This window comes from Cervus elaphus, chromosome 6 (assembly GCF_910594005.1).
Source record: "Cervus elaphus chromosome 6, mCerEla1.1, whole genome shotgun sequence".
In the NCBI taxonomy this organism is placed as follows: Eukaryota; Metazoa; Chordata; class Mammalia; order Artiodactyla; family Cervidae; genus Cervus; species Cervus elaphus.
This window is the reverse complement of record NC_057820.1, coordinates 32,236,364-32,264,011: the sequence shown is the minus strand read 5'-3', so window position 1 is coordinate 32,264,011 and position 27,648 is coordinate 32,236,364. Positions and strand designations below refer to the sequence as shown.

Here is a 27,648-nt window from a genome sequence, read left to right as displayed (position 1 = left end):
AATTTGTTTTAATTAAAATATACTTTCATGGTTCATATCTACTCTTTTTTTACATGTTACAAATGAAGAATCTCCACAGAAGCCTGTATGAACACAGCAGAATTAGTGTACCTGGTTTCTGTAAGTCAAAAAGGTGTTGTTTTGCCTAATTTTGCTTATGGTGAAATTCTTAAACAGTGATTTCAAGAGTTGATCAAGACCCCATGACAAATAGGAGACTCTCTAAGCCATGCCTAAATTCAGACCAGATTTAGTTCACAGCTACATCCCTTCCACAAAAGATAGAAAGGAAGGCATATACAGTGTGTTCCAACCAACTCTCAGAAGGTATTGGTTTCAGTTTCCTAGAGTGAGGCTTGCTAACTTGCAGTGGACAAGGACATATTTTCTCAATTCCAGAAAGTCTGAATGACTAAAACCAAGAGTGTTATGGTGTGGAGAGATAACTGTGATGTGGGCACGAGAAATAGAAAACAAATAGTAATGGTTAATTTTGATAGGAACATTTTATTTAGTTAGGCTTTTCTCAACTAAACATGAGATTTTTTGTTCTGTCTAGTCGAGTCTGCTTAAAGTTCATAAATATTCCCTCAGGACCACAGTTATTTCACAATAATTATTATACACATCAATTTAAAATACATGTTAAATAAGGCTTAGAAGTAAGAGGCAAAAATGACCTAAAACAGTGTCTACAAGATGCTCTCCTCTTAGATACCAGTCTTTGAGGCAATCCAGTTGCGGTAGGCAGTCACTCGTGTATAGACTCCTGGTTTATTGATTGTACCACATTCTGCTCCCCAGCTCACTATTCCAACAAGGTACCAAATATTTCGAGAGTTGGGATGAACTAGTGGTCCTCCAGAGTCACCCTAAATAAAAATATTTGTCATTATGGAGAATTTACTTCCAGATACTTTACATACACAAAGTAGTAAGCCCAGATGAGCTTGTGGTTCACGCTTCATAGAGACTGTAGGGTGTATGATGTAAATCTAACCTCAACTGTGATGGACTAGCCTATATATTCCCTGGGGTTCTTTGGGGGAAACTTGAGTCCTGAAGTATGAACTGATAAGTGTTCCATGAGAAAGCTTTGGGAGACATATATTATGGATATCTTTGGAGTAGCAGGCTTCATATCTGAGAAATGTAACAAAACTATAGCCATGAGGCTACAAAGTAAAAGAAATAGTCTAGAAGTAATTTAAACATTTCTGAGACTGAGAATTTAGTGAAATATGGCTAAGAGTATGGACTGTAATGATAGGCTATTTTGGTTTATATACCTGTTCTCCCACATGCTAGCTTTGTGACCTTTTGCAAATTACCTTCCTCTGCCTCGATTTCCTCATCTATAAAATGATAGTAGTGATAACATCTACATCACAAAGTTGTGATGAGGATTAAGTGGATTCATATTTGTGAAGGACTTCAGTCAGTGCTTAACTCGGAGTAAGTCCAACATGTATTTGTTAAACACTTACAAGCACATGTGGCATGTAGGAGACAATTACTTTAGCCCCAGAGCCGAGAGGGAGTTTGACTGGATTGTAAAAAGTAAATTAACTGAAGCACAGAATTACTTGCATATTGATAATTTACATAAAATAATAGTTGCTTGTATACTATATGGTCAGTGTGAATAATGTCCGGACTTACCTGGCATGCATCAATATTTCCTTCTATGTACCCAGCACATAGCATTGTGTCTTGTACCATCCCATTATATCCTTCCCGAGCATTACAAGTGTTTGTATCAATTATCTTCACAGGTGCTTTCTGAAGTAATACTGGGTATGCACCTAAGGAACACAAACATTATCAGCAAAAGAGCTGCTCTTTAGCAGAGCAGGATGGAAAACTAGCTTTGTTGTCTCTATATAAGACGTGTACTTGACTTTTTTTTAAGAGTGAAAAAGCCCCTTTCCATCACTCAAACCAAAGAAAAAGAGATTTGTAAAGAATTGGGCTTCCCTGGTGGCCCAGATGGTAAAGTGTCCGCCAGTGATGCAGGAGACCCGGGTTATCCCTAGGTTGGGGAGATCCTCTGGAGAAGGGAATGGCAACCCATTCCAGTACTCTTGCCTGGAAAATCCCATGGACGGAGGAGCCTAGTAGGCTATAGTCCATGGGATTTTGAAGAGTCAGGCATGACTGAGCAACTTCACTTTCACATTCTAAGAATGAAAATACCCCTTTCCCTCACTCAAACCAAAGAAAAAGAAATTTTTAAAGAATAGTTTGAAACATCTTTCTAATGCTGTCTTTCTTTGTCCTTATTTCCCTTCTTACATCTTTGCAGCAGCACCTTTTTAGTTAGGTTCTCCAGGTCAAGGAGCTTACACTACCAAACTGGCCTCCTTGGAATGTTCCAAATCCAGGATTTGCAAAGTCATAACTTCATATGCACCTTCCTTGAACCATTTCCTGGAAGTACTGGGCCTCCAGGGGTAAATGATCCTTTCGTTCTGTCCCTAGATCATTTTTTTCCCCTTGTTTCTTTTGTACCTTGCATATTAAGTTCCTACTCAAAACTTAACTTACCATCATGTGAAAGTGCTCCCCATCCTGTGACAACAACTCCTTCACCTGGTGGAAAAATCTGTGTGGTTTCAGGAAGGCAAACTGAATGGACATCGTTCTTATATAAAACTTTTTCAGTAAGCAATATAACTGCAATATCATCATGAAGTTCACCCTTGATGTAGTTTTCATGAATAAAAATTTGCTGAACATAGTGTTGCATATAGGGGAGATTTACTTTGGTGCCAAAGGTGACAGTATAGTTCCTTGGATCTCGTGAACTAAAAGAAACAAAAATCATGTATTTTGCATTTATTTCAGAGAAATAGAGGTACAGGTTGCATCTGTTATAGTCTTTTCATGACATTGATGACAATTTCTTGCCTTGCAAGCCATTAGCAGTGATACAATCTGATTTTTTAAAATTCACTTGAAAAATCTTCGAGTCCCTATACCTACACTATGTAAGATGATTAAGATGTAGAAATTAAATAGTTCATGCCTTAAAGAAATTTAAATCTAATGAAAGATGGGCATGAACACAAAAAGTTATCATTGCCTAAATTGTTGTGTGACCACAAAATAGGAGGACTTAAATCTGTATGCTCTAGGGACTGGACGATTTCTTAGGAAAAGTAGCATTTTGATGAGACTATAGAACTAAGTCAATCTTGCCTAAAAGACAAGAAGAGAAGGAGACAGGCAGGTGGAGAGTGGGAAGGAGGTATGAAATAGGATTATGTGTGATAATAATTGCAAGTCATTTGGGATGTCTGCAGTATGAAGTGATGAGAGATAAGAATCATGTGCGAAATAAGATGTCAAGAATGAATTACTTTTTCCAATCTTACTGATAAGGTAGGAAAGCCTTAGATTGGCTTATCATATGATTTGTGTTTCAAACCAGAACACTTGGGAATGAGAAGGAATCCTATTGCTGAATACCCTGGGATAACAGGTGTAAACTGGACATTTAGCCTCCCTAAAATAAAGTCTTAGTCACTCAATTGTGTCCGACTCTTTGCAACCCCACATACTGTAGCCCACCAGCCTCCTCTTTCCATGGAATTCTCCAGGTTAAGAGTACTGGAGTGGGTAGCTGTTCCCTTCTCCAGGGGTTCTTCCCGACCCAGGGATCAAACCCAGGTCTCCTGCACTGCAGGCAGTCTTTAACTGTCTGAGCCACCAGGGAAGCCCTAACCTCAAGCAATATGATGAACTTACTTTTTAAAGCAGTGAGCTGCAGTCACCAGATATCTGTCACTGATCAAAGATGCCCCACAGTAGTGCTTGCCATTTTTTTTGAGACTTGCTTGCCAGGGCCACTCTCCTTCCTGAGCAGTGGATCCACCCTTGATTCTATCATAGGTAGCTGACATCCTTGGTCGTCTCCCACAGCCTGTCAGGAAGAGTCAGTGTTATACTGTTGAGAATAGAAAGATCCTGTTTGACTACAAAACTGAGGTTGAGCTGAGTTATCCTTGTGTTCTATCTGACAATGTCTCTCACTGAAAGGAACAGAATGCAATCTACACAGGAATCACTAGCAACCCCTGGATCACCTTCCTACCCATCATAGTATCTCCAAGACTCTTCAGCACTTGGAGGATATGGAAACTGTGCAAGGCGTATAAAGACACCATTAAGTACGTGGACGCTGCAACCAGACTCCATGGTCTGAATTCCGGCCCCATCATTTACAAGCTGGATGAACTTGAGGAAATTACTTCACTTCTTTATGCTTCAGTTTCCTCATCTCTAAAGTGGAATAATAATTTTTGTTGTTCAGTTGCTAAATCGCATCTAACTCTCTGTGACCCCATGGACTATGGTTGCCCAGGCTCCTCTGTCCTCCACTGTCTCCCAGAGTTTGCTTAGATTCATGTCCATTGAGTCAGTGATGCTATCTAACCCTTCTCCTTTTGCCTTTAATTTTTCACGGTATCAGGATCTTTTCCTATGAGTTTACTCTTCACATCAGGTGACAAAATATTGGAGCTTCAGCTTTTCAGCATCAGTCCTTCCAAAAGAAATAATAATACTTATCTAGGATTGTTGTGAGGATTGAATGAGTTACATGTAAAACAATTAGAACTGTCTGATTCAGAATAACAAATCTTGATTGATATGTTTTACATCATCACATACATTTAATTAAAAAGTATCTGAACTTACGGTTGTTGATTATCTTTTCAGCTTTGACCTTACTGATTTCTGAAATAGAAGAAAAGGCCCATTGTAAATTTAATGACTAGCATTAGTCACTGACCCTGGGGCTGGTGATGGTAGGTCCAGAGAGAAATCATTTTGAATCTCAGGATAAAGTGTCAACAGAAAGGAGAAAATATTGGCTTATTTGAATTGTTCTTTTACTATATATGAATGTGAGATATGGAAATACCATCTTCATAGTTCCACATGAGAAACGTCTTTTTATTTAATTGGGATTGTATTCTATATCATTCAAAGTGGAAAGTTACTAGTATATTTCATTTGAAGAACAGGAAGACCTCCAGGTGAACCTGATTCCTGTCAGTAAACAAAAATAACTTTTAAAAATTGACTTGTCTTATAATGGCTGATCGAATCCTATGTCTGAAAGTCATAGGAGATCATGAAAAGAATACAAGAATACATCACTACTATAAGGATTGTTCAACGTTTTACTACTTACTTTAGAATAAAGAGCAGCTTTCCCCTCAGAGAACCAGTTTTAAGGTGTGGCATTATTATGATCTAAGTGTGTTTTAATAATGAAGAATACAAACTGTTGCTCTGATATAAAACCATGACTTTTCTTTTAAAAAATGAGAATCAGCTTTGTGCCTGGGGCTTGTGATATATGTCCAGGATAAAAAGATGAAAGTAACACTGCTTCCATCTAGAACATAAGCTTACCCTCAAGTGTAAGCGAATCAGGATCTGTAGTCAAGGATCCTGAGTGGTTCTTCAGCATTTGACGTAAGATGCTTTCAATTCCTCTTCTTGTGTTTTCCTTCACTGATTTGGGCGCCTTGAATACGAGCCATATATGTGCTGTCACACTGTCGTCAGCAGGACTAAAAACACAGTAAAGGTTTCATATGTTGCTAAAAACGAGCATTATGTCTTTATTCCCTGAACTCTTATATCTTCACTTCTGTTCTTTTGTAGCTGTGTGTAGTACCTTCACCTTAAGTCAATCACAGGATCATCCAGCTGCCTACGTTTGCTGGGTGACAGTGTGCATACAGCTATTCAGTTTAGAAGACAAGTGGTTCTACACATCTAAAAATGTAGGAAAGGCTTGAGGCACAGAGTAGAAGTATCACACAGGAACTGGGATCATTTATTCCTACATTCATCAGTCATTTATTGAGCTGCTATGAAAAGTGATGAGGTGTTATGGGGTGATACAAGGGTGACTATAACATAGTTCCTACTCTCAAGAGGTTTCCAGATTTCTAAGAGAGATGACATCTGTACAAATGACTTATAATAAATGAGGCAAAGCAATAAGATGTTTATCTTATCTGAAAATAAGGCAAGTCATGGTTTACTTAAAGTATCAGAGAAATTTTTATTGAAGAGGTAACATACACACTAGACCTTAAAATATTTTTATCACTGTTTCATCATCAAGCAAAAATTGCTTATCAGGCAGAGCAAAGGAGGAATAGTACTGCAGAATAACTGGATAGCAATAATATTAATTAGCATTTACTGGGTATCTTCTGTGTTCCAGGTACTATGTTATCACATTTATTATCACACTTAGTCTCCACAACAACCCTGCACCTTAGGTGTCATTACCTTCCTTTTGCAGACAAGGAAAACTTGAGACTTTGAAAGTCTACCTAATGTGTTCAGAGGCTTCCCTGGCGGTACAGTGGCAAAGAATCTTCCTGCTAATGCAGGTTTCCCAGGTTCAATCTCTGGGTTGGGAATATTCCCTGGAGAAGGGAATGGCAATCCACTCCAGTATTCTTGCCTGGAAAATCCCATGAAGAGGGGAGCCTGATAGGCTACAGTCCATGGCGTCTCAAAGAGTCAGACATAACTGAGCACATAAACATGCAATGTGCTAAAGATTACACAGTAATTAAACTAAGATCCAGATACACTACAACTGACTCCCTAATCCAGGCCCATTACACTATGCACTTTGTCTCTATGCCAAGTTAGTCAGTGACGACAGTGTCTAGGAGACTGAGCTCAGATGGAAGAGGATTTGAATGTTAGCCAAGGGGTAGTGGTAAAGAGAAGTTGTTGAATAAAGCTGTGCTTGTGGAAGATTAACCTGACTGTCATGTTCAGGACAGATTTGGTTGGTATTGGAATGCAGGTGGGGACAGTCCAAGAGGCTGGCTAATGGACTTGTAAGAATTGTCAAGCATCTCTGAGGTCAGTGTCCGAAGTGGTATTATTATGCTTTAGATTTTTCTAATGAATGATTATCTTTTGTTATATAAATAAATAGTCATTCCTAGGTAGCACTCAGCTAATACAAGTTTGATTATAGTAGCAGTTGAAAGTCAAAAGTATTAGAAGCTCAGTCGTGTCTCTTTGTGACCCCACTGACTGTAGCACACCAGGCTCCTCTGTCCATGGAATTTCCCAGGCAAGAATACTGGAGTGGGTTGCTATTCCCTTTTCCAGGGCATCTTCCAGACCCAGAGATTGAACCTGGGTCTCCCACATTGCAGGCAGATTCTTTACTGTCTGAGCCATCGGCAAGGTGTGCCCAAATGAAAACCTTGGACCTGTAGCCTCTCCATCGCTTTCCATGGGCTCACACTTCCTATAGATACCCAAAGTTACATGTGTGGGAAAACCAAGCAAAAGCCTTAGGGTGGTTGCAGTCCTGTTTGAAAGATACCCTTTAGTGTTAGCCTCCCACTGTTTCCAATACTAAAATCAATTCCCAAAAAAGAATAAAAAAAAAAAAAAATTAAACCAATTCCCAAAATTAATTCTAGTTGAGCTTTTGAACCATCCTGCAATTCTAGGAGTCCACTTGAGTTCCAGGAGCAGCGGAAGAAGGGCAGACATAGTCTGGTGGCCTTGATTAAGGTAAAAGCAATAATAGCCTTCATTGGAAAAGTGTTTACTTGCAAATATTTCCATACACATTATCTTTTTTGATCGTGAGTATAGTTTTATGAGGAATGCAGTGTATGTGTTATTATCGCTATTCACAGACAGGGAAGCAGAGTCAGAGTGATGTAGTGATTCATTCAAGACTTGAGGGTTACTAAGTAGCAAAGCTGCATCAGGTTGTTTAACTCCTATTCCAGAGCTCCACTGGACTTTCCTGGTGGCTCAGCTGGTAAAGAATCTGCCGGCAATATATGAGTTCCAGTTCAATTCCTGGATCGGGAAGATCCCCTGGAAAAGGGATAGGTTACCCACTCCAGCATTCTTGGGCTTACCTGGTGGCTCAGACAGTAAATAATCCACGTGCAATGTGGGAGACCTGGGTTTGATCCCTGGGTTGGGAAGATTCCCTGGAGGAAGCCATAGCAACCCATTCCAGTATTCTTGCCTGGAGAGTCCCCATGGACAGAGGAGCCTGGTGGGCTACAGTCCATGGGGTCACAAAGAATCAGACACAACAGTGATGAAGTACAGCACACAGAGCTCCAGTAGCTAGTCCATATTTCTGCAAACTTGTGCAGAAAACACAGCACAGTTATTTTGCTTCCTGTTGTGGCCACTAAAAGGATTTTCTTGGCATCAAAGTCTGGTATAGATATGCTCTTTTCTACCCTAAAAGAACTCTAGGGCAGTTCTCCAAGGTGTTGAACTAACTTACAAGAATAGAAAAACATGAAAAAACAGGATATGTATTTATGTTACAGCTAAATAAAAATGTTATACCGTCAAACATTGGTCTAAGAGACCAGTTAGTATTTGCTGAACATAAAAACTTTAAATACTAGAGAAATGATTCATATGTAATTTAAGAAATAATGTATTCTCAGTGTCACTAAAAATGAACTTCACTAAATAGCTCAAACTTTGCTTTAGTTGTGTGCTAAACAATTAGCCTGATATTTAGCTTAGGATGATGTCATTCATTAGTAACTTACTGGCTAATGATTGTAATCTGTCAACAGACTCCTTTTATAGTGGTATTTGAAATATAATGATATAGGTGATAGGTTGGTATCTTTTCTAACAGTTATTAGTTACTTACACCAGTGTGATGACTTGAGAGCTGATGTATTGTCTGTAAATGCTAGAACTCTGAAATGCATCAGACATCTGTTAAAGAGAACATAGAGTCAAATATCAAATTCCAGTAATAAATTTATGTTTCAGAGAATTAACAATGAACTAAATAGAAGAAAATACTAATTTACCTTCGTCTCAAGAATTTTGCTAAGATAGTTATTTTCTGGTGATGTCTCCTTTCCATAATTTCTATTATTTGGGATATTCAGCACTTTAAAGCTACCTTGGTAATAGTAGGTCTTGTTTTCTGTGAGATAAGGAAATGATCCAATGATTATTTAAGTGAAGTGGATTGCAAATCCAGATATAGATTACAAGGTAATACCAGCTATTAATAGTAAATAATGCGTTCATATTATATATTGATAAGCCTTGTGAACCTTTCTGGGGCAGTTGATTAGATAAACTGCGCTTTGCAGAAAGTATTTGTAAGACCAATAATGGAGCAGATCTATATCAGACAAAGGTCAGAAAGAAGAGTTATATCTTGATTGACACAGATGAAAGTGAAAGTGAAAGTGGCTCAGTCGAGTCCGACCCTTTGCTACCCCATGGACTGTATAGTCCATGGAATTCTCCAGGTCAGAATACTGGAGTGGGTAGCCCATTCCCTTCTCCAGGGGAATCTTCCCAACCCAGGGATCAAACCTAGGTCTCCCACATTGCAGGCAGATTCTTTACCAGCTGAGCCACAAGGGAAGCCCAAGAATACTGGAGTGCATAGACTATCCCTTCTCCAGCGGATCTTCCTGATCCAGGAATCAAACCAGGATCTCCAACATTGCAGGTAGATTCTTTACCAACTGAGCTATGAGGAAAGCTAGGACATTCTATAAATGATATCTGTCTAGAATAATCAATTTTTGGAGTATAAATAAAAATTGTTGGGACTTCCTTGGTAGTCCAATGGCTAAGACTCTGTGTTCCCAATTCAGAGGCTCTGAGTTTGGTCCCTGATAAGGGAACTAGATCCCACATGCTGCAACTAAAGATGTTGCATGCTGCAACAAAGATCAAAGATCTCCATGTGCTACAACTAAGACCTGGCACAGCCAAATAAGTAAAATAAAAAGTAAATATATATAAAAAAATTACCATTAAGCATCTACTATGTGAAGATACTTTATAAAAACCATATGAAGAATACCCAGTTTTCAAGAGAAATGTGGTCTCAGAAATATTCAGTAATTTACCTAACATCACTTAGCTACTAAAAAGAGCCAAGTATCAATACCTGACCTTCTGACCTGTCTGACTCTGAAGCCCACATCTAATCCATTATATTTTCTTTCTAAATTTTTATAGATACTATGCTGTTTGATACATAATGCATCTTACCCCTAATATGTGATAGATAGTAAGCATCTAGGAATATGCTAGGTACTGGATAGTAGTGCCCAGCATATAGTAAACACTAAAAAAAATGTTAACATTGTTTTGTAGTATGACCATTGCCTTTGAATATTATCTTGTGGGAGAAACAGGCTCAATATGGATAAAAGCATACATGAGATACTAATAAGGATATAATTAAATGATAAATTTAATTGTTAAACTACAAGTTCTTTATGAATACAGAAAGGCAGACACCATAATTAAATTAAAATATGAAAGACGAAAACAATAGAATGGGAAAGACTAGAGATCTCTTCAAGAAAATTAGAGATACCAAGGGAATATTTCATGTAAAGATGGTCTAATAAAGGACAGAAATGGTATGGACCTAACAGAAGCAGAAGATAATAAGGAGATGTGGCAAGAATATACAGAAGAATTGTACAAAAAAGATCTTCATGACCCAGATAATCACAATGGTGTGATCACTCACCTAGAGCCAGACATCCTGGAATGTGAAGTCAGGTGGGCCTTAGGAAGCATCACTATGAACAAAGCTAGTGGAGGTGATGGAATTCCAGTTGAGCTATTTTGAATCCTAAAAGATGATGCTGTGAAAGTGCTGCCCTCGATATACCAGCAAATTTGGAAAACTCAGCAGTGGCCACAGGACTGGAAAAGGTCAGTTTTCATTCCAATCCCAAAGAAAGGCAATGCCAAAGAATGTTCAAACTACCGCACAATTGCACTCATCTCATGTGCTAGCAAAGTAATGCTTAAAATTCTCCAAGCCAGGCTTCGAAAGTATATGAACTGTGAACTTACAGATGTTCAAGCTGGATTTAGAAAAGGCACAGGATCTGCCAACATCAAATTGCCAACATCTGCTGGATCATGTAAAAAGCAAGAGAGTTCCAGAAAAACATCTATTTTTGCTTTATTAACTATGCCAAAGACTTTGACTGTATGGATCACAATAAACTGTGGAAAATTCTGAAAGAGATGGGAATACCAGACCACTGGACCTGCATAGAGATTTCTCAAGAGGCAGGTCAAGTGGTCTGGTCTTGAGAAATCTGTATGCAGGTCAGAAAGCAACAGTTAGAACTGGACATGGAACAACAGACTGGCTCCAAATAGGAAAAGGAGTCCATCAAGGCTGTATATTGCCCCCCTGCTTATTTAACTTATATGCAGATTACATCATGAGAAATGCTGGGCTGGAAGAAGCAAAACCTGGAATCAAGATTGCTGGGAGAAATATCAATAACCTTAGATAGGCAGATGACACCACCCTTATGGCAGAAAGTGAAGAGGAACTAAAAAGCCTCTTGATGCAAGTGAAGGAGAGTGAAAAAGTTGGCTTAAAGCTCAATATTCAGAAAACCAAGATCATGGCATCTGGTCCCATCACGTCATTTGAAATAGATGGGGAAACAGTGTCAGACTTTATTTTTTGGGGCTCCAAAATCACTGCAGATGATGATTGCAGCCATGAAATTAAAAGACGCTTACTCCTTGGAAGGAAAGTTATAACCAAGCTAGATAGCATATTAAAAAGCAGAGACATTACTTTGCCAACAAAGGTCCCTCTAGTCAAGGCTATGGTTTTTCTAGTGGTCATATATGGATGTGACAGTTGGACTGTGAAGAAAGCTGAGTGCCGAAGAATTGATGCTTTTGAACTGTGGTGTTGGAGAAGACTCTTGAGAGTCCCTTGGACTGCAAGGAGATCCAACCAGTCCATCCTAAAGGAGATCAGTCCTGGGTGTTCATTGGAAGGACTGATGCTGAGGCTGAAACTCCAATACTTTGGCCACCTCATGCGACAGTTGACTTATTGGAAAAGACCCTGATGCTGGGAGGGATTGGGGGCAGGAGGAGAAGGTGACAACAGAGGATGAGATGGCTGGATGGCATTACCGACTCGATGGACATAAGTTTGAGTAAACTCCGGGAGTTGGTGATGGATAGAGAGGCCTGGCATGCTGCGATTCATGGGGTCGCAAAGAGTTGAACACGACTGAGCGATTGAACTGAACTGAAATGATTGAAGCAACTACATCCCAGTGTCTTCCCCAATGCTAAATTTTCTGGATTAGTGAAACTGAGACACTGTTGAAAGCATGTGCACATGCTAAAAATGTATATGCTGAACTCTTCCCCTACCCCACTTGATTTTTCCCCCAGCCCAGACTATGCTCATGTAAAACAAATGAAGTTTCTACCGAAGAACTCTAACCAGTTCAAGAAAAAATATCTAAGCGTAATGGTAACTTGAATTCTCTCAACAAAACCACCTAAATAACACAGCCTATAGTTAAAATCATTGTAAACAGGTATCTCTTTCAGAGTGAGCTTCAGTCAGCTCTTTAACCTCCAATCCTAAATATTAGCAGACACTGAGCTGAAAGATTAACATATATATTTGAGACAAGATCTAATATGAAATATTGCCAAAATAAACAGAGAAAACATTTGAGGAAAGAGACTAAAAACTAAAACAGGTTATTATATTTGGAGAAAATTTTGTAAGAAATAAAACCAAGATGTTATATAAAGGAATAACTAGATAATTAAAAAGCAGTTATACATATAACTGCAGAAATAAATAATTCAGTAGAAGATTTGAAGATAAACTTGAGAAAATGACCAAGAAAGTCATTTTTAAAAATACTAAGGGATGAAAAAATAGAAAGAAACAGATAAAAAAATTAGAGACTACATTTAGGAAGTCTAATATCAAAATTACAGGAGCCCCAGAAAGAGGGTAAAAAGGCTAGAAAATTATCAAAGAAATAATCTAAGAAAAATTTCAGGAACTGAAGCACATGAGTTTATAGATTGAAAGAACCCACTAAATGTCAGCACAATGAATGAAAATAAGACCTAGATTATATCAAATTACCATGAAATTTCAAAATACTGGGGACAAAGAAAAAAATCCAAAAGGTTTCAGAAGATGGGAGAGTAGGAGAAGAGTTTTCATTCAAAAGTTTATAATCAAAATGTCATCAGAATTCTCTGCAGGAACTATAAAAGCATGAAGATTATAGAGCTCTAACTTCAAAATTCAGAAAGGAAAACGTTTTTCAACCTAGAATTCTATACTGTTAATTAAGGTCAAAAGTAGGTTCTGATGTTTTCAGACATGTGAGTTGTCAAAATGTAAACTTTCTTGAAAGCTTCTGGAACATACATTCCACAACTAAGTGAAAGTGAAAGCTGCTTTCCGACTCTTTGCGACCCCGAGGACTATATAGTCCATGGAATTCTCTAGGCCAGAATACTAGAATGGGTAGTCTTTCCCTTTGCCAGGGGATCTTCCCAACCCAGAGATCGAAGCCAGGTCTCCTGCTTTGCAGGTGGATTCTTTACCAGCTGAGCCAGCAGGGAAGCCCAAAAATACTTCAGCAGATAGCCTATCCCTTCTCCAGAGGATCTTCCCAACCCAGGAATCTAACCGAGGTCTCCTGCACTGCAGGCGGATTCTTTACCAACTGAGCTATCAGGGAAGCCCACAGCCAAGTGAATAAAATAATAAAAAGAAATCCAGGCATTAGGGGGTTAAACCCAGTAGACAGTTGAAAATAATTCTTAGAAAGTCACTAAAGAGAAATTCTAAATAAACAACCATGTAGCCAGGGAGTGAAGTATGACATGAACAGTAGAAAGTAAATAGATATCAATAGCTGAAAAGTCCAGGGATAGCAATGTTAAGAATCAACTTAAAGAATTGAAAACGGTTGCTTTGAGAAATGGGAAATAAGGGTAGCGGAGGAGGGCCTGCTTTTTTTTTTTTTTATAAAAAGCTGTGACAGTTTGATTCTTACAACTAAAGTATATAAAGCTTAGGAGGAAAAAAATATCCAAGCATAGCAAAGTCATGGATAAAGGAGTAATGGTGAGCATATGAATATTTGAATATGAAAATATATTCATTCAAAACTTCACAACTAGTAATTATAATTATAAACCAAAATAAAGTGCTATAAATGTTGACAGTGAAAGGTAATAATATTGGTAACAAACTACTGGGAAGTGTGACAGATAGATGAGAAGTATGTATGCCTATTTTTAAACTTTCATAGCAGGATATGAATAACATAATGTCTAAAGTTAAAACACATGATTTTGGACCTAGCCTTAGATGGTGGAGGAATAGGATGGGGAAACCACTTTCTCCCCCACAAATTCATTGAAAGAACATTTGAACACTGAGCAAACTCCACAAAACAACTTCTGAACGCTGGCAGAAGACATCAGGCACCCAGAAAAGCAGCACATTGTCTTTGAAAGGAGGTCACCTCTATTTCCTCCCTCTCCCTTCTCTTCTCAACCCAACTCTGTGAATCTCTGTGGGTGTTCTGGTCTGCGGAGAACACTTAGGGAACAGACTGCTGCCTAGATCTGTCTCTCCTCTTGATTCCCCCCTTTTCTCCTCCTGCTCACCTCTATCTCCTTCCTCCCTCTCCTCTTCTTCACGTAACTCTGTGAACCTCTCTGGGTGTCCCTCACTGTGGAGAATCTTTTCACCATTAACCTAGAAATTTTATTATCAGTGCTATATGGATAGAGAAGTCTTGAGGCTACTAGAAGAATAAGACTGAAAACCAGAGGCAGGAGGATTAAGCCCAAAACCTGAGAACACCAGAGAACTCCTTACTACAGGGAACATTAATTAACAAGAGGTCATCCAAAAGCCTCCATACCTACACTGAAACCAAGCTCCACCCAAAAGCCAATAAGTTCCAGAGCAAGACATACCACACAAATTCTCCAGCAATGCAGGAACATAGCCCTGAGCATCAATATACAGGCTGCCCGAAGTCACACCAAACCCATACACATCTCAAAACTCACTACTGGACACTCCAGTGCACTCCAGAGAGAAGAAATTCAGCTCCACCCACTAGAACACTGACACAAACTCCCCTAACCAGGAAACCTTGACAAGCCACTTGGCCAACCCCACCCACTGGGAGGAACCTCCACAATAAAGAGGAACCACAAGCTACCAGAATACAGAAAGGCCACCCCAAACACACCAATCTAAATAAGATGAAAAGGCAGAGAAATACTCAGCAGGTAAAGGAATATGAAAAATGCCCAACAAACCAAACAAAATAGGAGGAGATAGGGAATCTACCCAAAAAAGAATTTAGAATAATGATAATAAAAATCATCTAAAATCTTGAAAACAAAATGGAGTTACAGATAAATAGCCTGGAGACAAGGATTGAGAAGATACAAGAAATGTTTAACAAGGACCTAGAAGAAATAAAAAAGAGTCAATTAATAATGAATATTGCAATAAATGAGATCAAAAACACTCTGGAGGGAACCAACAGTAGAATAACGGAGACAGAAGATAGGATAAGTGAGGTAGAAGATATAATGGTGGAAATAAATGAAGCAGAGAGGAAAAAAGAAAAAAGAATAAAAAGAAATGAGGACAACTCCAGGGGCCTCTGGGACAATGTGAAACACCCCAACATTTGAATCATAGGAGTCCCAGAAGAAGAAGACAAAAAGAAGACAAACTGTTAGCCAGACTCATCAAGAAACAAAGGGAGAAGAATCAAATCAACAAAATTAGAAATGAAAATGGAGAGATCACAACAGACAACACTGAAATACAAAGGATCATAAGAGACTACTACCAGCAGCTCTATGCCAATAAAATGGACAACTTGGAAGAAATGGACAAATTCTTAGAAAAGTATAACTTTCCAAAACTGAACCAGGAAGAAATAGAAGATCTTAACAGACCCATCAGAAGCATGGAAATCGCAACTGTAATCAGAAATCTTCCAGCAAACAAAAGCCCAGAACCAGATGGCTTCACAGCTGAATTCTACCAAAAATTTAAAGAAGAGCTAACACCTATCTTGCTCAAAATCTTCCAGAAAATTGCAGAAGAAGGTAAACTTCCAAACTCATTCCATGAGGCCACCATTACCCTATTACCAAAACCAGACAAAGATGTCACAAAAAAGAAAACTACAGGCCAATATCACTGATGAACATAGATGCAAAAATCCTTAACAAAATTCTGGCAAACAGAATCCAACAACATACTAAAAAGATCATACATCATGACCAAGTGGGCTTTATCTCAGGAATGCAAGGATTCTTTAATATCTGCAAATTAATCAATGTAATACACCACATTAACAAATTGAAAGATAAAAACCATATGATTATCTCAATAGATGCAGAGAAAGTCTTTGACAAAATTCAACATCAATTTATGATAAAAACTCTCCAGAAAGTAGGAACAGAAGGAACATACCTCAACATAATAAAAGCTATATATGACAAACCCACAGCAAACATTATCCTCAATGGTGAAAAGTTGAAAGCATTTCCCCTAAAGTCGGGAACAAGGCAAGAATGCCCACTCTCACCACTACTATTCAACATAGTTTTGGAAGTCTTGGCCACAGGAATCAGAGCAGACAAAGAAATAAAAGGAATCCAGATTGGAAAAGAAGAAGTAAAACTCTCATTGTTTGCAGATGACATGATTCTCTACATAGAAAACCCTAAAGACTCTTGCAGAAAATTACTAGAACTAATCAGTGAATATAGTAAAGTTGCAGGATATAAAATTAACACACAGAAATCCCTTGCATTCCTATACACTAACAATGAGAAAACAGAGAAATTAAGGAAACAATACCATTCACCATTGCAACTAAAAGAATAAACTACTTAAGAATATATCTACCTAAAGAAACAAAAGAACTATATATAGAAAACTATAAAACACTGATGAAAGAAATCAAAGATGAAACAAATAGATGGAGAAATATACCATGTTCATGGATTGGAAGAATCAATATTAAGAAAATGAGTATACCACCCAAAGCAATCTATAGATTCAATGCAACCCCTATCAAGCTACCAACGGTATTTTTCACAGAACTAAAACAAATAATTTCACAATTTGCATGGAAATACAAAAAAACCTCGAATAGCCAAAGCAATCTTGAGAAAGAAGAATGGAACTGGAGGAATAAACCTGCCTGACTTCAGGCTCTACTACAAAGCCACAGTCATCAAGACAGTATGGTACTGGCACAAAGACAGAAATATAGATCAATGGAACAAAATAGAAAGCCCAGAGATAAATCCATGAACCTATGGACACCTTATATTAGACAAAGGAGGCAAGAATAGACAACCAAATTCTGAAGGAGATGGGAATACCAGACCACGTGACCTGCCTCTTGAGAAACCTGTATGCAGGTCAGGAAGCAACAGTTAGAACTGGACATGGAACAACAGACTGGTTCCAAATAGGAAAAGGAGTACATCAAGGCTGTATATTGTCACCCTGCTTATTTAAAGTATTTGCAGAGTACATCATGAGAAACGCTGGGCTGGAAGAGCACAAGCTGGAATTAAGATTGCTGGCAGAAATATCAATAATGTCAGATATGCAGTAGACACCACCCTTATGGCAGAAAGTGAAGAGGAACTAAAAAGCCTCTTGATAAAAGTGAAAGAGGAGAGTGGAAAAGTTGGCTTAAAGCTCAATATTCAGAAAACTAAGATAATGGCACCTGGTCCCATCACCTCATGGGAACTAGATGGGGGGACAGTGGAAACAGTGTAGACTTTATTTTTGGGGGCTCCAAAATCACTGCAGATGGTGACTGCATCCATTAAATTAAAAGATGCTTACTCCTTGGAAGGAAAGTTATGACCAACCTAGACAGCATATTAAAAAGCAGAGACATTACTTTGCCAACAAAGGTCTGTCTGGTCAAGGCTATGGTTTTTCCAGTGGTCATATATGGATGTGAGAGTTGGACTGTGAAGAAAGCTGAGTGTCGAAAAATTGACACTTTTGAACTGTGGTGTTGGAGAAGACTCTTGAGAGTCCCTTGGACTGCAAGGAGATCCAACTAGAAATGCAAATCAAAACCACAATGAGGTACCATTTCACGCCAGTCAGAATGGCTGCTATCCAAAAGTCTACAAACAATAAATGCTGGAGAGGCTGTGGAGAAAAGGGAACTCTCTTACACTGTTGGTGGGAATGCAAACTAGTACAGCCACTATGGAGAACAGTGTGGAGATTCCTTAAAAAACTGGAAATAGAACTGCCATATGACCCAGCAATCCCACTCCTGGGCATACACACCGAGGAAACCAGATCTGAAAGAGATACGTGTACCCCAATGTTCATTGCAGCACTGTTTATAATAGCCAGGACATGGAAGCAACCTAGATGTTCATCAGCAGATGAATGAATAAGAAAGCCCTGGTACATATACACCATGGAATATTACTCAGCCACTAAAAAGAATAGATTTGAATCAGTTCTAATGAGGTGGATGAAACTGGAGCCCATTATACAGAGTGAAGTAAGCCAGAAAGATAAACACCAATACAGTATACTAACACATATATATGGAATTTAAAAAGATGGTAATGATAACCCTATATGCAAGACAGAAAAAGAGACACAGACGTATAGAACAGACTTTGGGACTCTGTGGGAGAAAGTGAGGGTGGGATGATCTGAGAGAATAGAATTGAAACATGAATATTATCAATTGTGAAACAGATCGCCAGTCCAGGTTTGATGCATGAGAGAAGTGCTCAGGGCTGGTGCACTAGGTTGACCCAGAGGGATGGGATGGGGTGGAAGGTGGGAGGGGGGTTCAGGATGGGGAACACATGTAAATCCATGGTTGATTCATGTCAATGTATGGCAAAAACCACTACAATATTGTAAAGTAATTAACCTCCAACTAATATAAATAAATGAAAAAAAAAATCACCTACCAAAAAAAAAGAAAAACAAAAACATGATTTTAGAAAATGACTCCAACTTCTCTCTTGTTTTTCAAAGTCTTTTTCAAAATGTATGTTAAAAAGACTTTTAATTGTTAACATCTTTGTTATCAAGAAACAAATTGTCAAAATTCAATATTCTTTGATTTCTCTTCATCACATGGACTGTAGCCTACCACGCTCCTCCGTCCATGGGATTTTTCAGGCAAGGGTACTGGAGTGGGTTGCCATTTTCTTCTCTCTTCATCATATACAATGAGTATAATATTTTAATTATCAATATAAAATAACACCCTTGATACTATCTTGGTAGATTACTTTTTCTGCCTATCTAACAATTTTCCACACACTCATGTCTTTATATAGCATACATTATGCTGGTAAAGAATCTTGGTGGCTCAGATGGTAAAAAAATCCACCTGCAATGTTGGAGACCTGGGTTGGGAAGATACCCTGGAGAGGGGAAGGGCTACCCACTCTAGTATTCTGGTCTGGAGAATTCCATGGGTGTGTTGTCCATGGGGTGGCAAAGAGTTGGACACAACTGAGAGACTTTCACTTTTTACCAATTATCTATGCACTCATGTCTTTATAAAGCATACATTATGTTGCCTGTGTATATTCAAAATAATGTCTGTAATACACTGACACATGTTGACAATTCTTATTTCTGGGATCTTGGATCATTAACGGCCTTTCTAAAAGGAAATTATTTGTTATTTGCAATTGTTTGTCTTGTAGAAATAGAAATGAAAATTGCAACAAACTTAAAGAAATAGAAATGTATTCTTTACCAACCTACTGCCAGAAAATGAACTAGAAGACCAATAGTGGTTCCTAGGATTGCCACCACTCCAAACACAATGAGGACAATCACCCACAGTGGCAAAGATGGCCGAGAAACTGTCACTCGTCTGCAAGTAAAGAATGTGAATAAGAAAGACATTAGAAAAGTCAGCCATTCCAAATCTTTATTTATTTTCTCTTGCTCACCCCTAGAATATCCATAATCTAAACACATTAGTAGCAAAAGACATTTGAAGACAGGAAGGAAGGAAAGAAGAAAGGATGGAAAGAGAGAGGAAGGAAAGAAGGAAGAAAGGGGAAGAAGGAAGTGAAGCCTATGAACTTACCTTAAAGCTTATGACTGAACCTCTCTGGATCTGTGCTATGAAATTATTTTTCAGGAGTTATGATGATGCCAAGTGACCTTTACTTAGATACTAGTTCCCTCCCCTGATCAATGGGTAGTGGAAAAAGTTAGCAAGTGAAGACCTTGCCAGTTAGGGGGGGGCCAGGAAGAGAAAAGAATAGAAGTGCTTTGGGACTTCTTGATGCCTAAGTTTATTATAATTTTTATACTATGATCATGATCCTATATTATTTACTATGTCCTTATTATATCAAAAGAATACACACAAATATGAAGTGCCATATTGGATTAGAGCAGTGCCCATCTCACTGCCATGAATTCTCAAAGCCTCTGTGGCAAGGATCTAAAACATAGCTTTCTTGTAAGAGTTTCCCCATTTCATTGGACTAGCCCTAGAAAAGAAATTGAAATTGATAAAATATGGTTTTGAAGTCTTTACATTCACTTGCAGTGTTTCCTTTCTCCCTCTTGGTCTTTCACCACTCAGAACTCCTGTGCAGCCACAGACTGCACAGGATGAGACCTAAGGTCTCATCAAATGCACCTGCAGAGGCAACCATGCTTTAAGATTCCCCCCAGATCCCCCAGGCAATCAGATTATTGCCTCACCCTGAGAAGTTACTCACTGAGCTAGGGCTTGAACCTTTCCTGGCTAATTAGCAGTGCTTAGAAACAATGGCTTAATCCTTTCAATTCTTTCAGTTTAGGACTTCACACAAGTGTCAGAATGATGGAGAAGGAGGAGGTGCTCTATAAATAAAAATAATATTACCCACCCAGCATAAAGGTGATGACTAACTTCCAGGCAAAACGAAACAGAACAAAACAATCTTTTTGTTTCTTCTCCACTTTTAATTGTGAGTGAATGCTCTTTCCTTAACTGATAGACCAAAGATGTGACTAATAAGAAAATATCAGGGTTACAAATATCATAACATTTTTAATAAAAAAGAAATCACATAACAATATTTACTTTAGCTCAAGAAAAATATTCTTAGTATGCTTTATTGCAGTGAGCATGCTCTTCTTTTTTAAAAATTAAAAATGTATTTCATTCAAATATAGCTGATTTACAATGTTTTGTTAATTTCTACTATACAGGAAAGTGATTCAGTTACACATATATATACATTCTTTTCATATTCTTCCAATATGTTTATCAGAAGGTATTGAATATAGTTTCCTGTGCCACACAGTAGGACTTTGTTGTTTATCCATTCTATGTATAATAGTTTGCATATGCTAATCCCAAACTCCCAATCCTTCTCTCCAGGAATCCCCTGACTGAGCATGCTCCTTCTAATTACATTTTTACATGAATTTATTTTTATTTTATATTGGAGCATAGTTAATTAAGAGTATTATGTTAGGATGCACATTTTTTAGAGAAATATTTCTGTAAAGTATGAGTTTGTATTTCAGTTATCCTAATTTATAATGTTTAATATATAATATAAATATTATAAATTAGGATCAGTTAATTTTGGTATATTGTACACATTGCAATGAAAACTCCATGCATGTTTTTAAAAGGTTGGCATGAATAATCATTGTTCACATGATGAAGTAGTAATCTAATTAGATACTTGAGGTAACACATGTCTATACATAGTTACACTATTCTAGTTTATGAACATTTTACAGATAAAAATACATAATTTTATATATTATTCTATAGGGAACCCTTATGAAGTAATGGTACTGTGAGATTGAAAGTTATATCCGTGAAAGCACTTCAGAAACCACAGATATTAAACAAAAATGAAGGATTCATAATCATTACCACCAACAACAATTTGACATTAGCTTTATGAGAGAAGAAAATTATATCTCTGCTTCCTTCTCTCCACTTTAAAATAGTCACACATTGACCTAAATGGCTAGGAAATCCAAAAAAAGAGGGGATATATGTACATGTATAGTGAATTCGCTTTGCTGTACTGTAGTAAATAACACAACATTGTAAAGCAATCATATTTTTTTAATAAATAAAAATATAAAATAGATAACCAACAAGAGACCTACTGTGTAGCACAGCGAACTCTGCTCAATACTTGGTAATAACCTAAATGGGAAAAGAATTTGAAAAAGAATAGATACATATATATATGTATAACTGAGTCACTTTTCTGTACATCTGAAACTAACACATTATTAATCAACTAAATACTCCAATATAAAGTTAAAAAAATTTTAAGTAAAAAGCAGTCACACATTAATATTGTTTTTCATTCACAGAATGTTAACCTGCATGTTAGCTTTTTGAAGCACTCCCCAAATTGCTAAAAACAAACAAACAAACAAAAGAAACCTATAGATCCCAGATACAACATGTAAATAATAGGGTTGCCTCCAGATAGGAAATCCAAACTGCTGTGGAAAAATTACAAATTCCCCTCAAACTCAATTGTTTTACTGCAACCCTTGGGTGGGAGTCATAGTGGGGAAAGTGTTCATCCTTTTTATGTCAGAATTTTAGTCAAGCAAGTCTCCACTTACCTGTACATAATGTACTGATATAATGGCTGTTGATGTTAGTAACGATAAAGGAAACTTCTGTACTTCTTTTGTCCTGATCAGTGGTTCTCAGGTAAATGTACTAACCACAGTGATACTTGGGATCTTAAGGGCTGGGTGCACTAGCAGAAAGCAATTAAAAGGAAACTTGTTTAACAAGTGTTGATGACAACTTGGATCTGTGATTTAAAGGAAGAAATGAAAATTCTCTTTGAGTTGGATACTAAGACAGACATAATGTGGATTGGTCATCTGACAGGTCCACCCAAGAAATATCACCACAAATTGGTGAATCAGTGTTCTGACTCAGATTCTGTCTACCCCTTTCCTGATACTGTGGCTCCTCCTCAGTGAAACCAACTATACCTACCACAGCACTCTCTGACAAAGGACTTAAATGTACATTGTGTGTTTTTTTTTTTTTTTTGGATACAATAATTCTGTTATAATATATACACTACCATGTGTAAAATAGATAGCTAGTAGGAAGTTTCTATATAACACAGGTTGCTCTGTGATGACCTAGAAGGGTGGGATGGGGATGGGAGGGAGGCTCAAAAGAGAGGGGATATATGTAAACATATAGCTGATTCACTTCATGGTACAGCAGAAACTAACATGATACTGTAAAGCCATTATACTTCAATTAAAAAAAAATTCTGCCACAGCATTACTCATTGGAAACACACTTAATCTAAAAATTCTCCCTGGACTCTCTGCACATTTTTGAAGGAATGGATTTACTGATGGAAGTAGGTTTTGGTATAGGATTCATCAGTTCTATTTTGATAATTCCTTATGGGAAGTGGAGTTAACTAATCTAGTCAAGCATTATTTTACTAAGTGAATCAAGAAAATAGTAAAGACTTAATATGAGATATTTATGAATGCTATAAGGAAAATAAAGCAGAATAATTGGGCAGAAAATGGTGGGAGGCTATCCTTATGGTGGTTAGGAAAGGCCTCTCTGAGGAGGAAACTTTTGAACATTGACCTGAATGATAATATTAATAGGTATGACTCATCTTCCTAAAACATATTCATAACATTTCTTCATTTAAAAATCATCAAAACTCTCACTTGCTTTCAGGATAAAATAGAAACCTCACTGGTTAATATTCAAGGTCCTTTAGAATGTCATTTCTTTTTACCAATACTGTTCCATTACAGCGTGCTCTAACAAGAAGGGCATGACCTCTGTCCCAAGGCCAGGACCACTAGTAACTAGTTGTTTGGCATAAATCTTCCTGAGCTTCCCTTTTCTCTTAAGTAAGAATGGAATCTAAGAAGATTGTACATGTAAGGTAGTTGTTATCAACGGAGACCATGTAGGCCAAGTGCTTGACACAATGTACAGGACACTGTATTATCCTCACAATGACTTTACCTAAAACTTGACTTTCCTTGAGCTATTTCTCACAGTTCTATTCCTTGAATGGCTTCCTGGGTAGCTCAAATGGTAAAGAATCTGCCCACAATGCAGAGAAACCTGGTTTTGATCCCTGGGTCAGGAAGATCTCCTGGAGAAGGGCATGGCAACCCACTCCAGTGTTCTTGCCTAGAGAATTCCATGGACAGAGGAGCCTGTTGGACTACTATCTATGGAGTTGCAGAGAGTTGGACATGACTGAGGACCAAAACATACACATTCCTTGAATGGCAAGTGCTTTCCTACCTCCAAGATTAACACACCCAGGATTGCCATTTCTACCATCTAATGTTTATCCATGCTTCATGGTCCAACTTAATTGCTATGACCTTCATAAACCCTTCCCTGGAATTGTTAATCTTTAATCTAAACCCTTCTCTTTAATCTTTTTTTATGGCCCCTAATATTTACTATCATCAGTACTCATTTTCAATTTAATATAAATTATCATATTGATTTCTATTTGAATCTGTTCTGTGGAGGGTTCTATCATACCAATGAAAATATAAGCTACTTAAACCTGAAGGCAAAAACTATAGCTTATATTTTTTTGTTTTTCATAATGTTTATCAAAGTTCTTAGTATCCAGTAGATGTTCATCAAATAACATATATGCTTAAATAAAATGATTAATATCCAAAAATAGGTAGACCTCCTAAAAATTAATAAAATATTTTTTAAATGTAATATAGAATGTAGATAAGATTTTAATAGAGTATTCATGGAAGAAATAGAGAAGGACATTAACATAAAATATGCTTAATACCATCTATGGATAATTATAGAAGCACATTAGAACAATTCAATAACTCTACTAAAATTAAAAATTAAGAATTCTATTTCAAAATGAACTCTCGTATATTAATGGTAGGAATTAGAATTGAGTCACCAACTGTACAGAGTAGCTTGACATCACCTATTTAATTTTAACACTGTATTCCCTATGGGCTAGAGTCAGACATGGCTGAGTGACTAATGCACACACACACACACACATTCCCTATAACTAAGCAGTTTCACTTCTAGGTATATATCTAGACATCTATCCTGGCTCATATACTGAAACAGGAATATATAAGGTGATTTATTACAATGTTCTCAACAGAAAAGATAGAAACAAAATATTCATTGATAGAACAATGGTTAAACTATGGTGTACCTATACAATGCAATATTGTTTGGCAGGAATGAGGTTATAACTGGTGTGGTGCCTTACTCATTATCCTTTCTAAGGTCCCTTTCTATCCTATAGAGACTGGAAAGCTTAAAAAGATATTTCCAAGACTGCCTTGCATTTAGAATTCTGGATGCAAAATAGATTCTGCCAGCTAGATGCACTTGTATGAAACTTGAAAGGGAGAAGCAAGTCAAATGCCTTTTAAGGCAGAAATGAGACTGTCTTGGGATTTATGTTGATAAAAGGTCATAGGGATATTCTGTTTCCTGCAGCAGCATCCTACTTTCTATATCTAGCTTCCTAGGGTCTAAGAAACAATTTGAGAGTAGGCAAAGACCAGACCAGCTTACGGGTGTCAAGAGGCTGTAGTAGAAGTATCATTGCTGTTAGGGCCTTTCTGATCCCTGGATCTTAGCTATTGAATTCAATACTACCACAGTGGCTATCTCTTCTGGGCATCAGTTCTCTACTGTTCTATGGGTCATCCCTGAAGTTCAGCCTAGGGCCTTCACATCAGCCCTTCTAATAACTTTTGAAATACATGATTTCATACTTCAAATTTCTTTCTGTTTAAAATGTCTTTTCTAAAATAAATAAATAAAATGCTTCTTCTACTCTGACTGATAGAGTTGTAAATCTGTATAGAAAAATTTTAAGAAAAATTATTGAGTAAAAACATGAGATACAGGATCACAATTTGATACAATAACAGAAGTAATTAAAAGAAAATAATATTTACATTTTAATAGAAGTTAATGTATATACTTAAATTCATGTATTTATTTATAAAAAGGTAAATATATTTAAAATATCTGGAAGGATTCCAAAATAATGATTACTTCCAAGGAGAAGGAAAAAGATAAGAATTGAAAATGATAACTAAAGAAACTTTATCTTGATCTGTAATGAATTTGTTATTTTCACAAGAATAATGTGTTAATATGTTGCTTGCTTGTATAATTAAACAAGTTTAAAATATACTTGTTGAAATGGAATAAAAGTTTGTCTTTGATATGGATCTGAGTGGAGGATAAAAAGAGGAATTGGTAAATAAAATGTAGGGAGTTAGGGCCAAATTAATATTGGCTAAAAATAAATTGTATTAATATTTGTTGGCTTTGTAGAACTTTCCAGGATGAGATAATGGCTTGATGACAATAAGCACAAAATCCATAAGAACACAGTGGATTGGGACTCCCTCGTGGTCTAATGGTTAGCACTCCACACTTTGACTAATGACAGCCTGGGTTCAATCCTTGGTCGGGGAACTAAGGGCTCTTATGCCAAGCTGTGCAACATGGACTAAAAAAAAAGTTGATAAGTCTCACAAAGGTGTGAACTAATTTTTAAAGTATAGTTACCAGGAGAAAAACGTCAGAAAAGGACATTCTAGATAACGACTACAGCATTTGAAAGGCCCAGAATAGCATGTTTCAGAAATCTGAAGTAGTAACAAAATTAGAGCACAGGTTAAATACAAGGGCTCAATGGGAACAAGCACAGAGCTGCATATAGCAGCCAGATCCTAATAGGACATTTCGGTGTTATTCAGTTGGATGGGACTGTTACCTCCATTGAACCAGACACTAGTTCAGGAACACAGAGACAGAAAAACGCTCTTGAGAAACTGTCTAGTAGGATACTCAGACGCAAAAATAGATGTTTCCATTTTGTAGAAAGCACAGTAACAGGTGTATGCCTGGGGCAATCTGGAACACCAGACTAGGGACGTCAGAAAAGTCTTCCTGGTAAGAGGGAAACTCATAAAACGTGTCCTGACTAATGAGTAGGAAGTGTGTGTCAAGCTTTTTGTGGATTTGCAAATCATAATACAGAGTTTAGGTTTTATTCTCCAAGGGTGATGAGTCCAAGGGTGGAGTAGATTTTAAGCAGAACAAAGAAATTCTCCTAGACTCCCTGATAACCAAGACTTTGTTCCTGCTCTGATCATGGCTTGGTTTGATGCCCTTTAATCCCTTCTCTTTCATCAAATGTCTGGGAAGGAAAATGTGGGGACAGACTCTCATTACTCTGGCTAGTGATTTCTGCTTTGTTGAATCTTATTTTTGATAGATGATATAAATCTGATGTACAGAATAAACATATGAAACCAAAGATAGTTATTTAATTGAATTCTTGTATACGCCTATGTTTAATTAAAATAAAGTTTTGTTTATTCAACCACAAGTGTGAATTGTGACAAATTTTAAATGAAGATGACTAAATTTATTGAGGAAACAACTTAAAAAAGTACAATAGAATTATTTTATTTTCACAAAGAATTATAATAGTTATAAAGAAAACAATGTTTTATGAAAGATTGATTTTTTGTAATCATATGATTTTTTTGCAAAACATAAAAACATGATTTTTTTGTAATCCTTTAATTAGCCACTGTAAACTGCAAATCTGAAATGTGCTTGACATACCTTTATGAATGTCTCAAAAATAGTTTCTAAAACTTCCTTACATTGAAATCATCAA

At 37.2% G+C, this 27,648-nt stretch overlaps 1 protein-coding gene across 1 annotated transcript; it reads right to left on the bottom strand.

The window, feature by feature from the left end:
* On the bottom strand, positions 1-22,689 carry LOC122696177 (transmembrane protease serine 11B-like protein). The gene is made up of 10 exons (XM_043905856.1): positions 22,541-22,689; positions 19,687-19,802; positions 8,871-8,989; positions 8,705-8,772; positions 5,425-5,585; positions 4,702-4,740; positions 3,751-3,925; positions 2,548-2,807; positions 1,663-1,805; positions 1-872 (listed from the first exon to the last, which is right to left on the bottom strand). Exons 1-10 carry the CDS (start codon positions 22,546-22,548, stop codon positions 711-713), a joined length of 1,251 nt encoding a protein of 416 aa, XP_043761791.1. The 5' UTR covers positions 22,549-22,689; the 3' UTR covers positions 1-710.
* Positions 22,690-27,648: the final 4,959 nt, after the last annotated feature.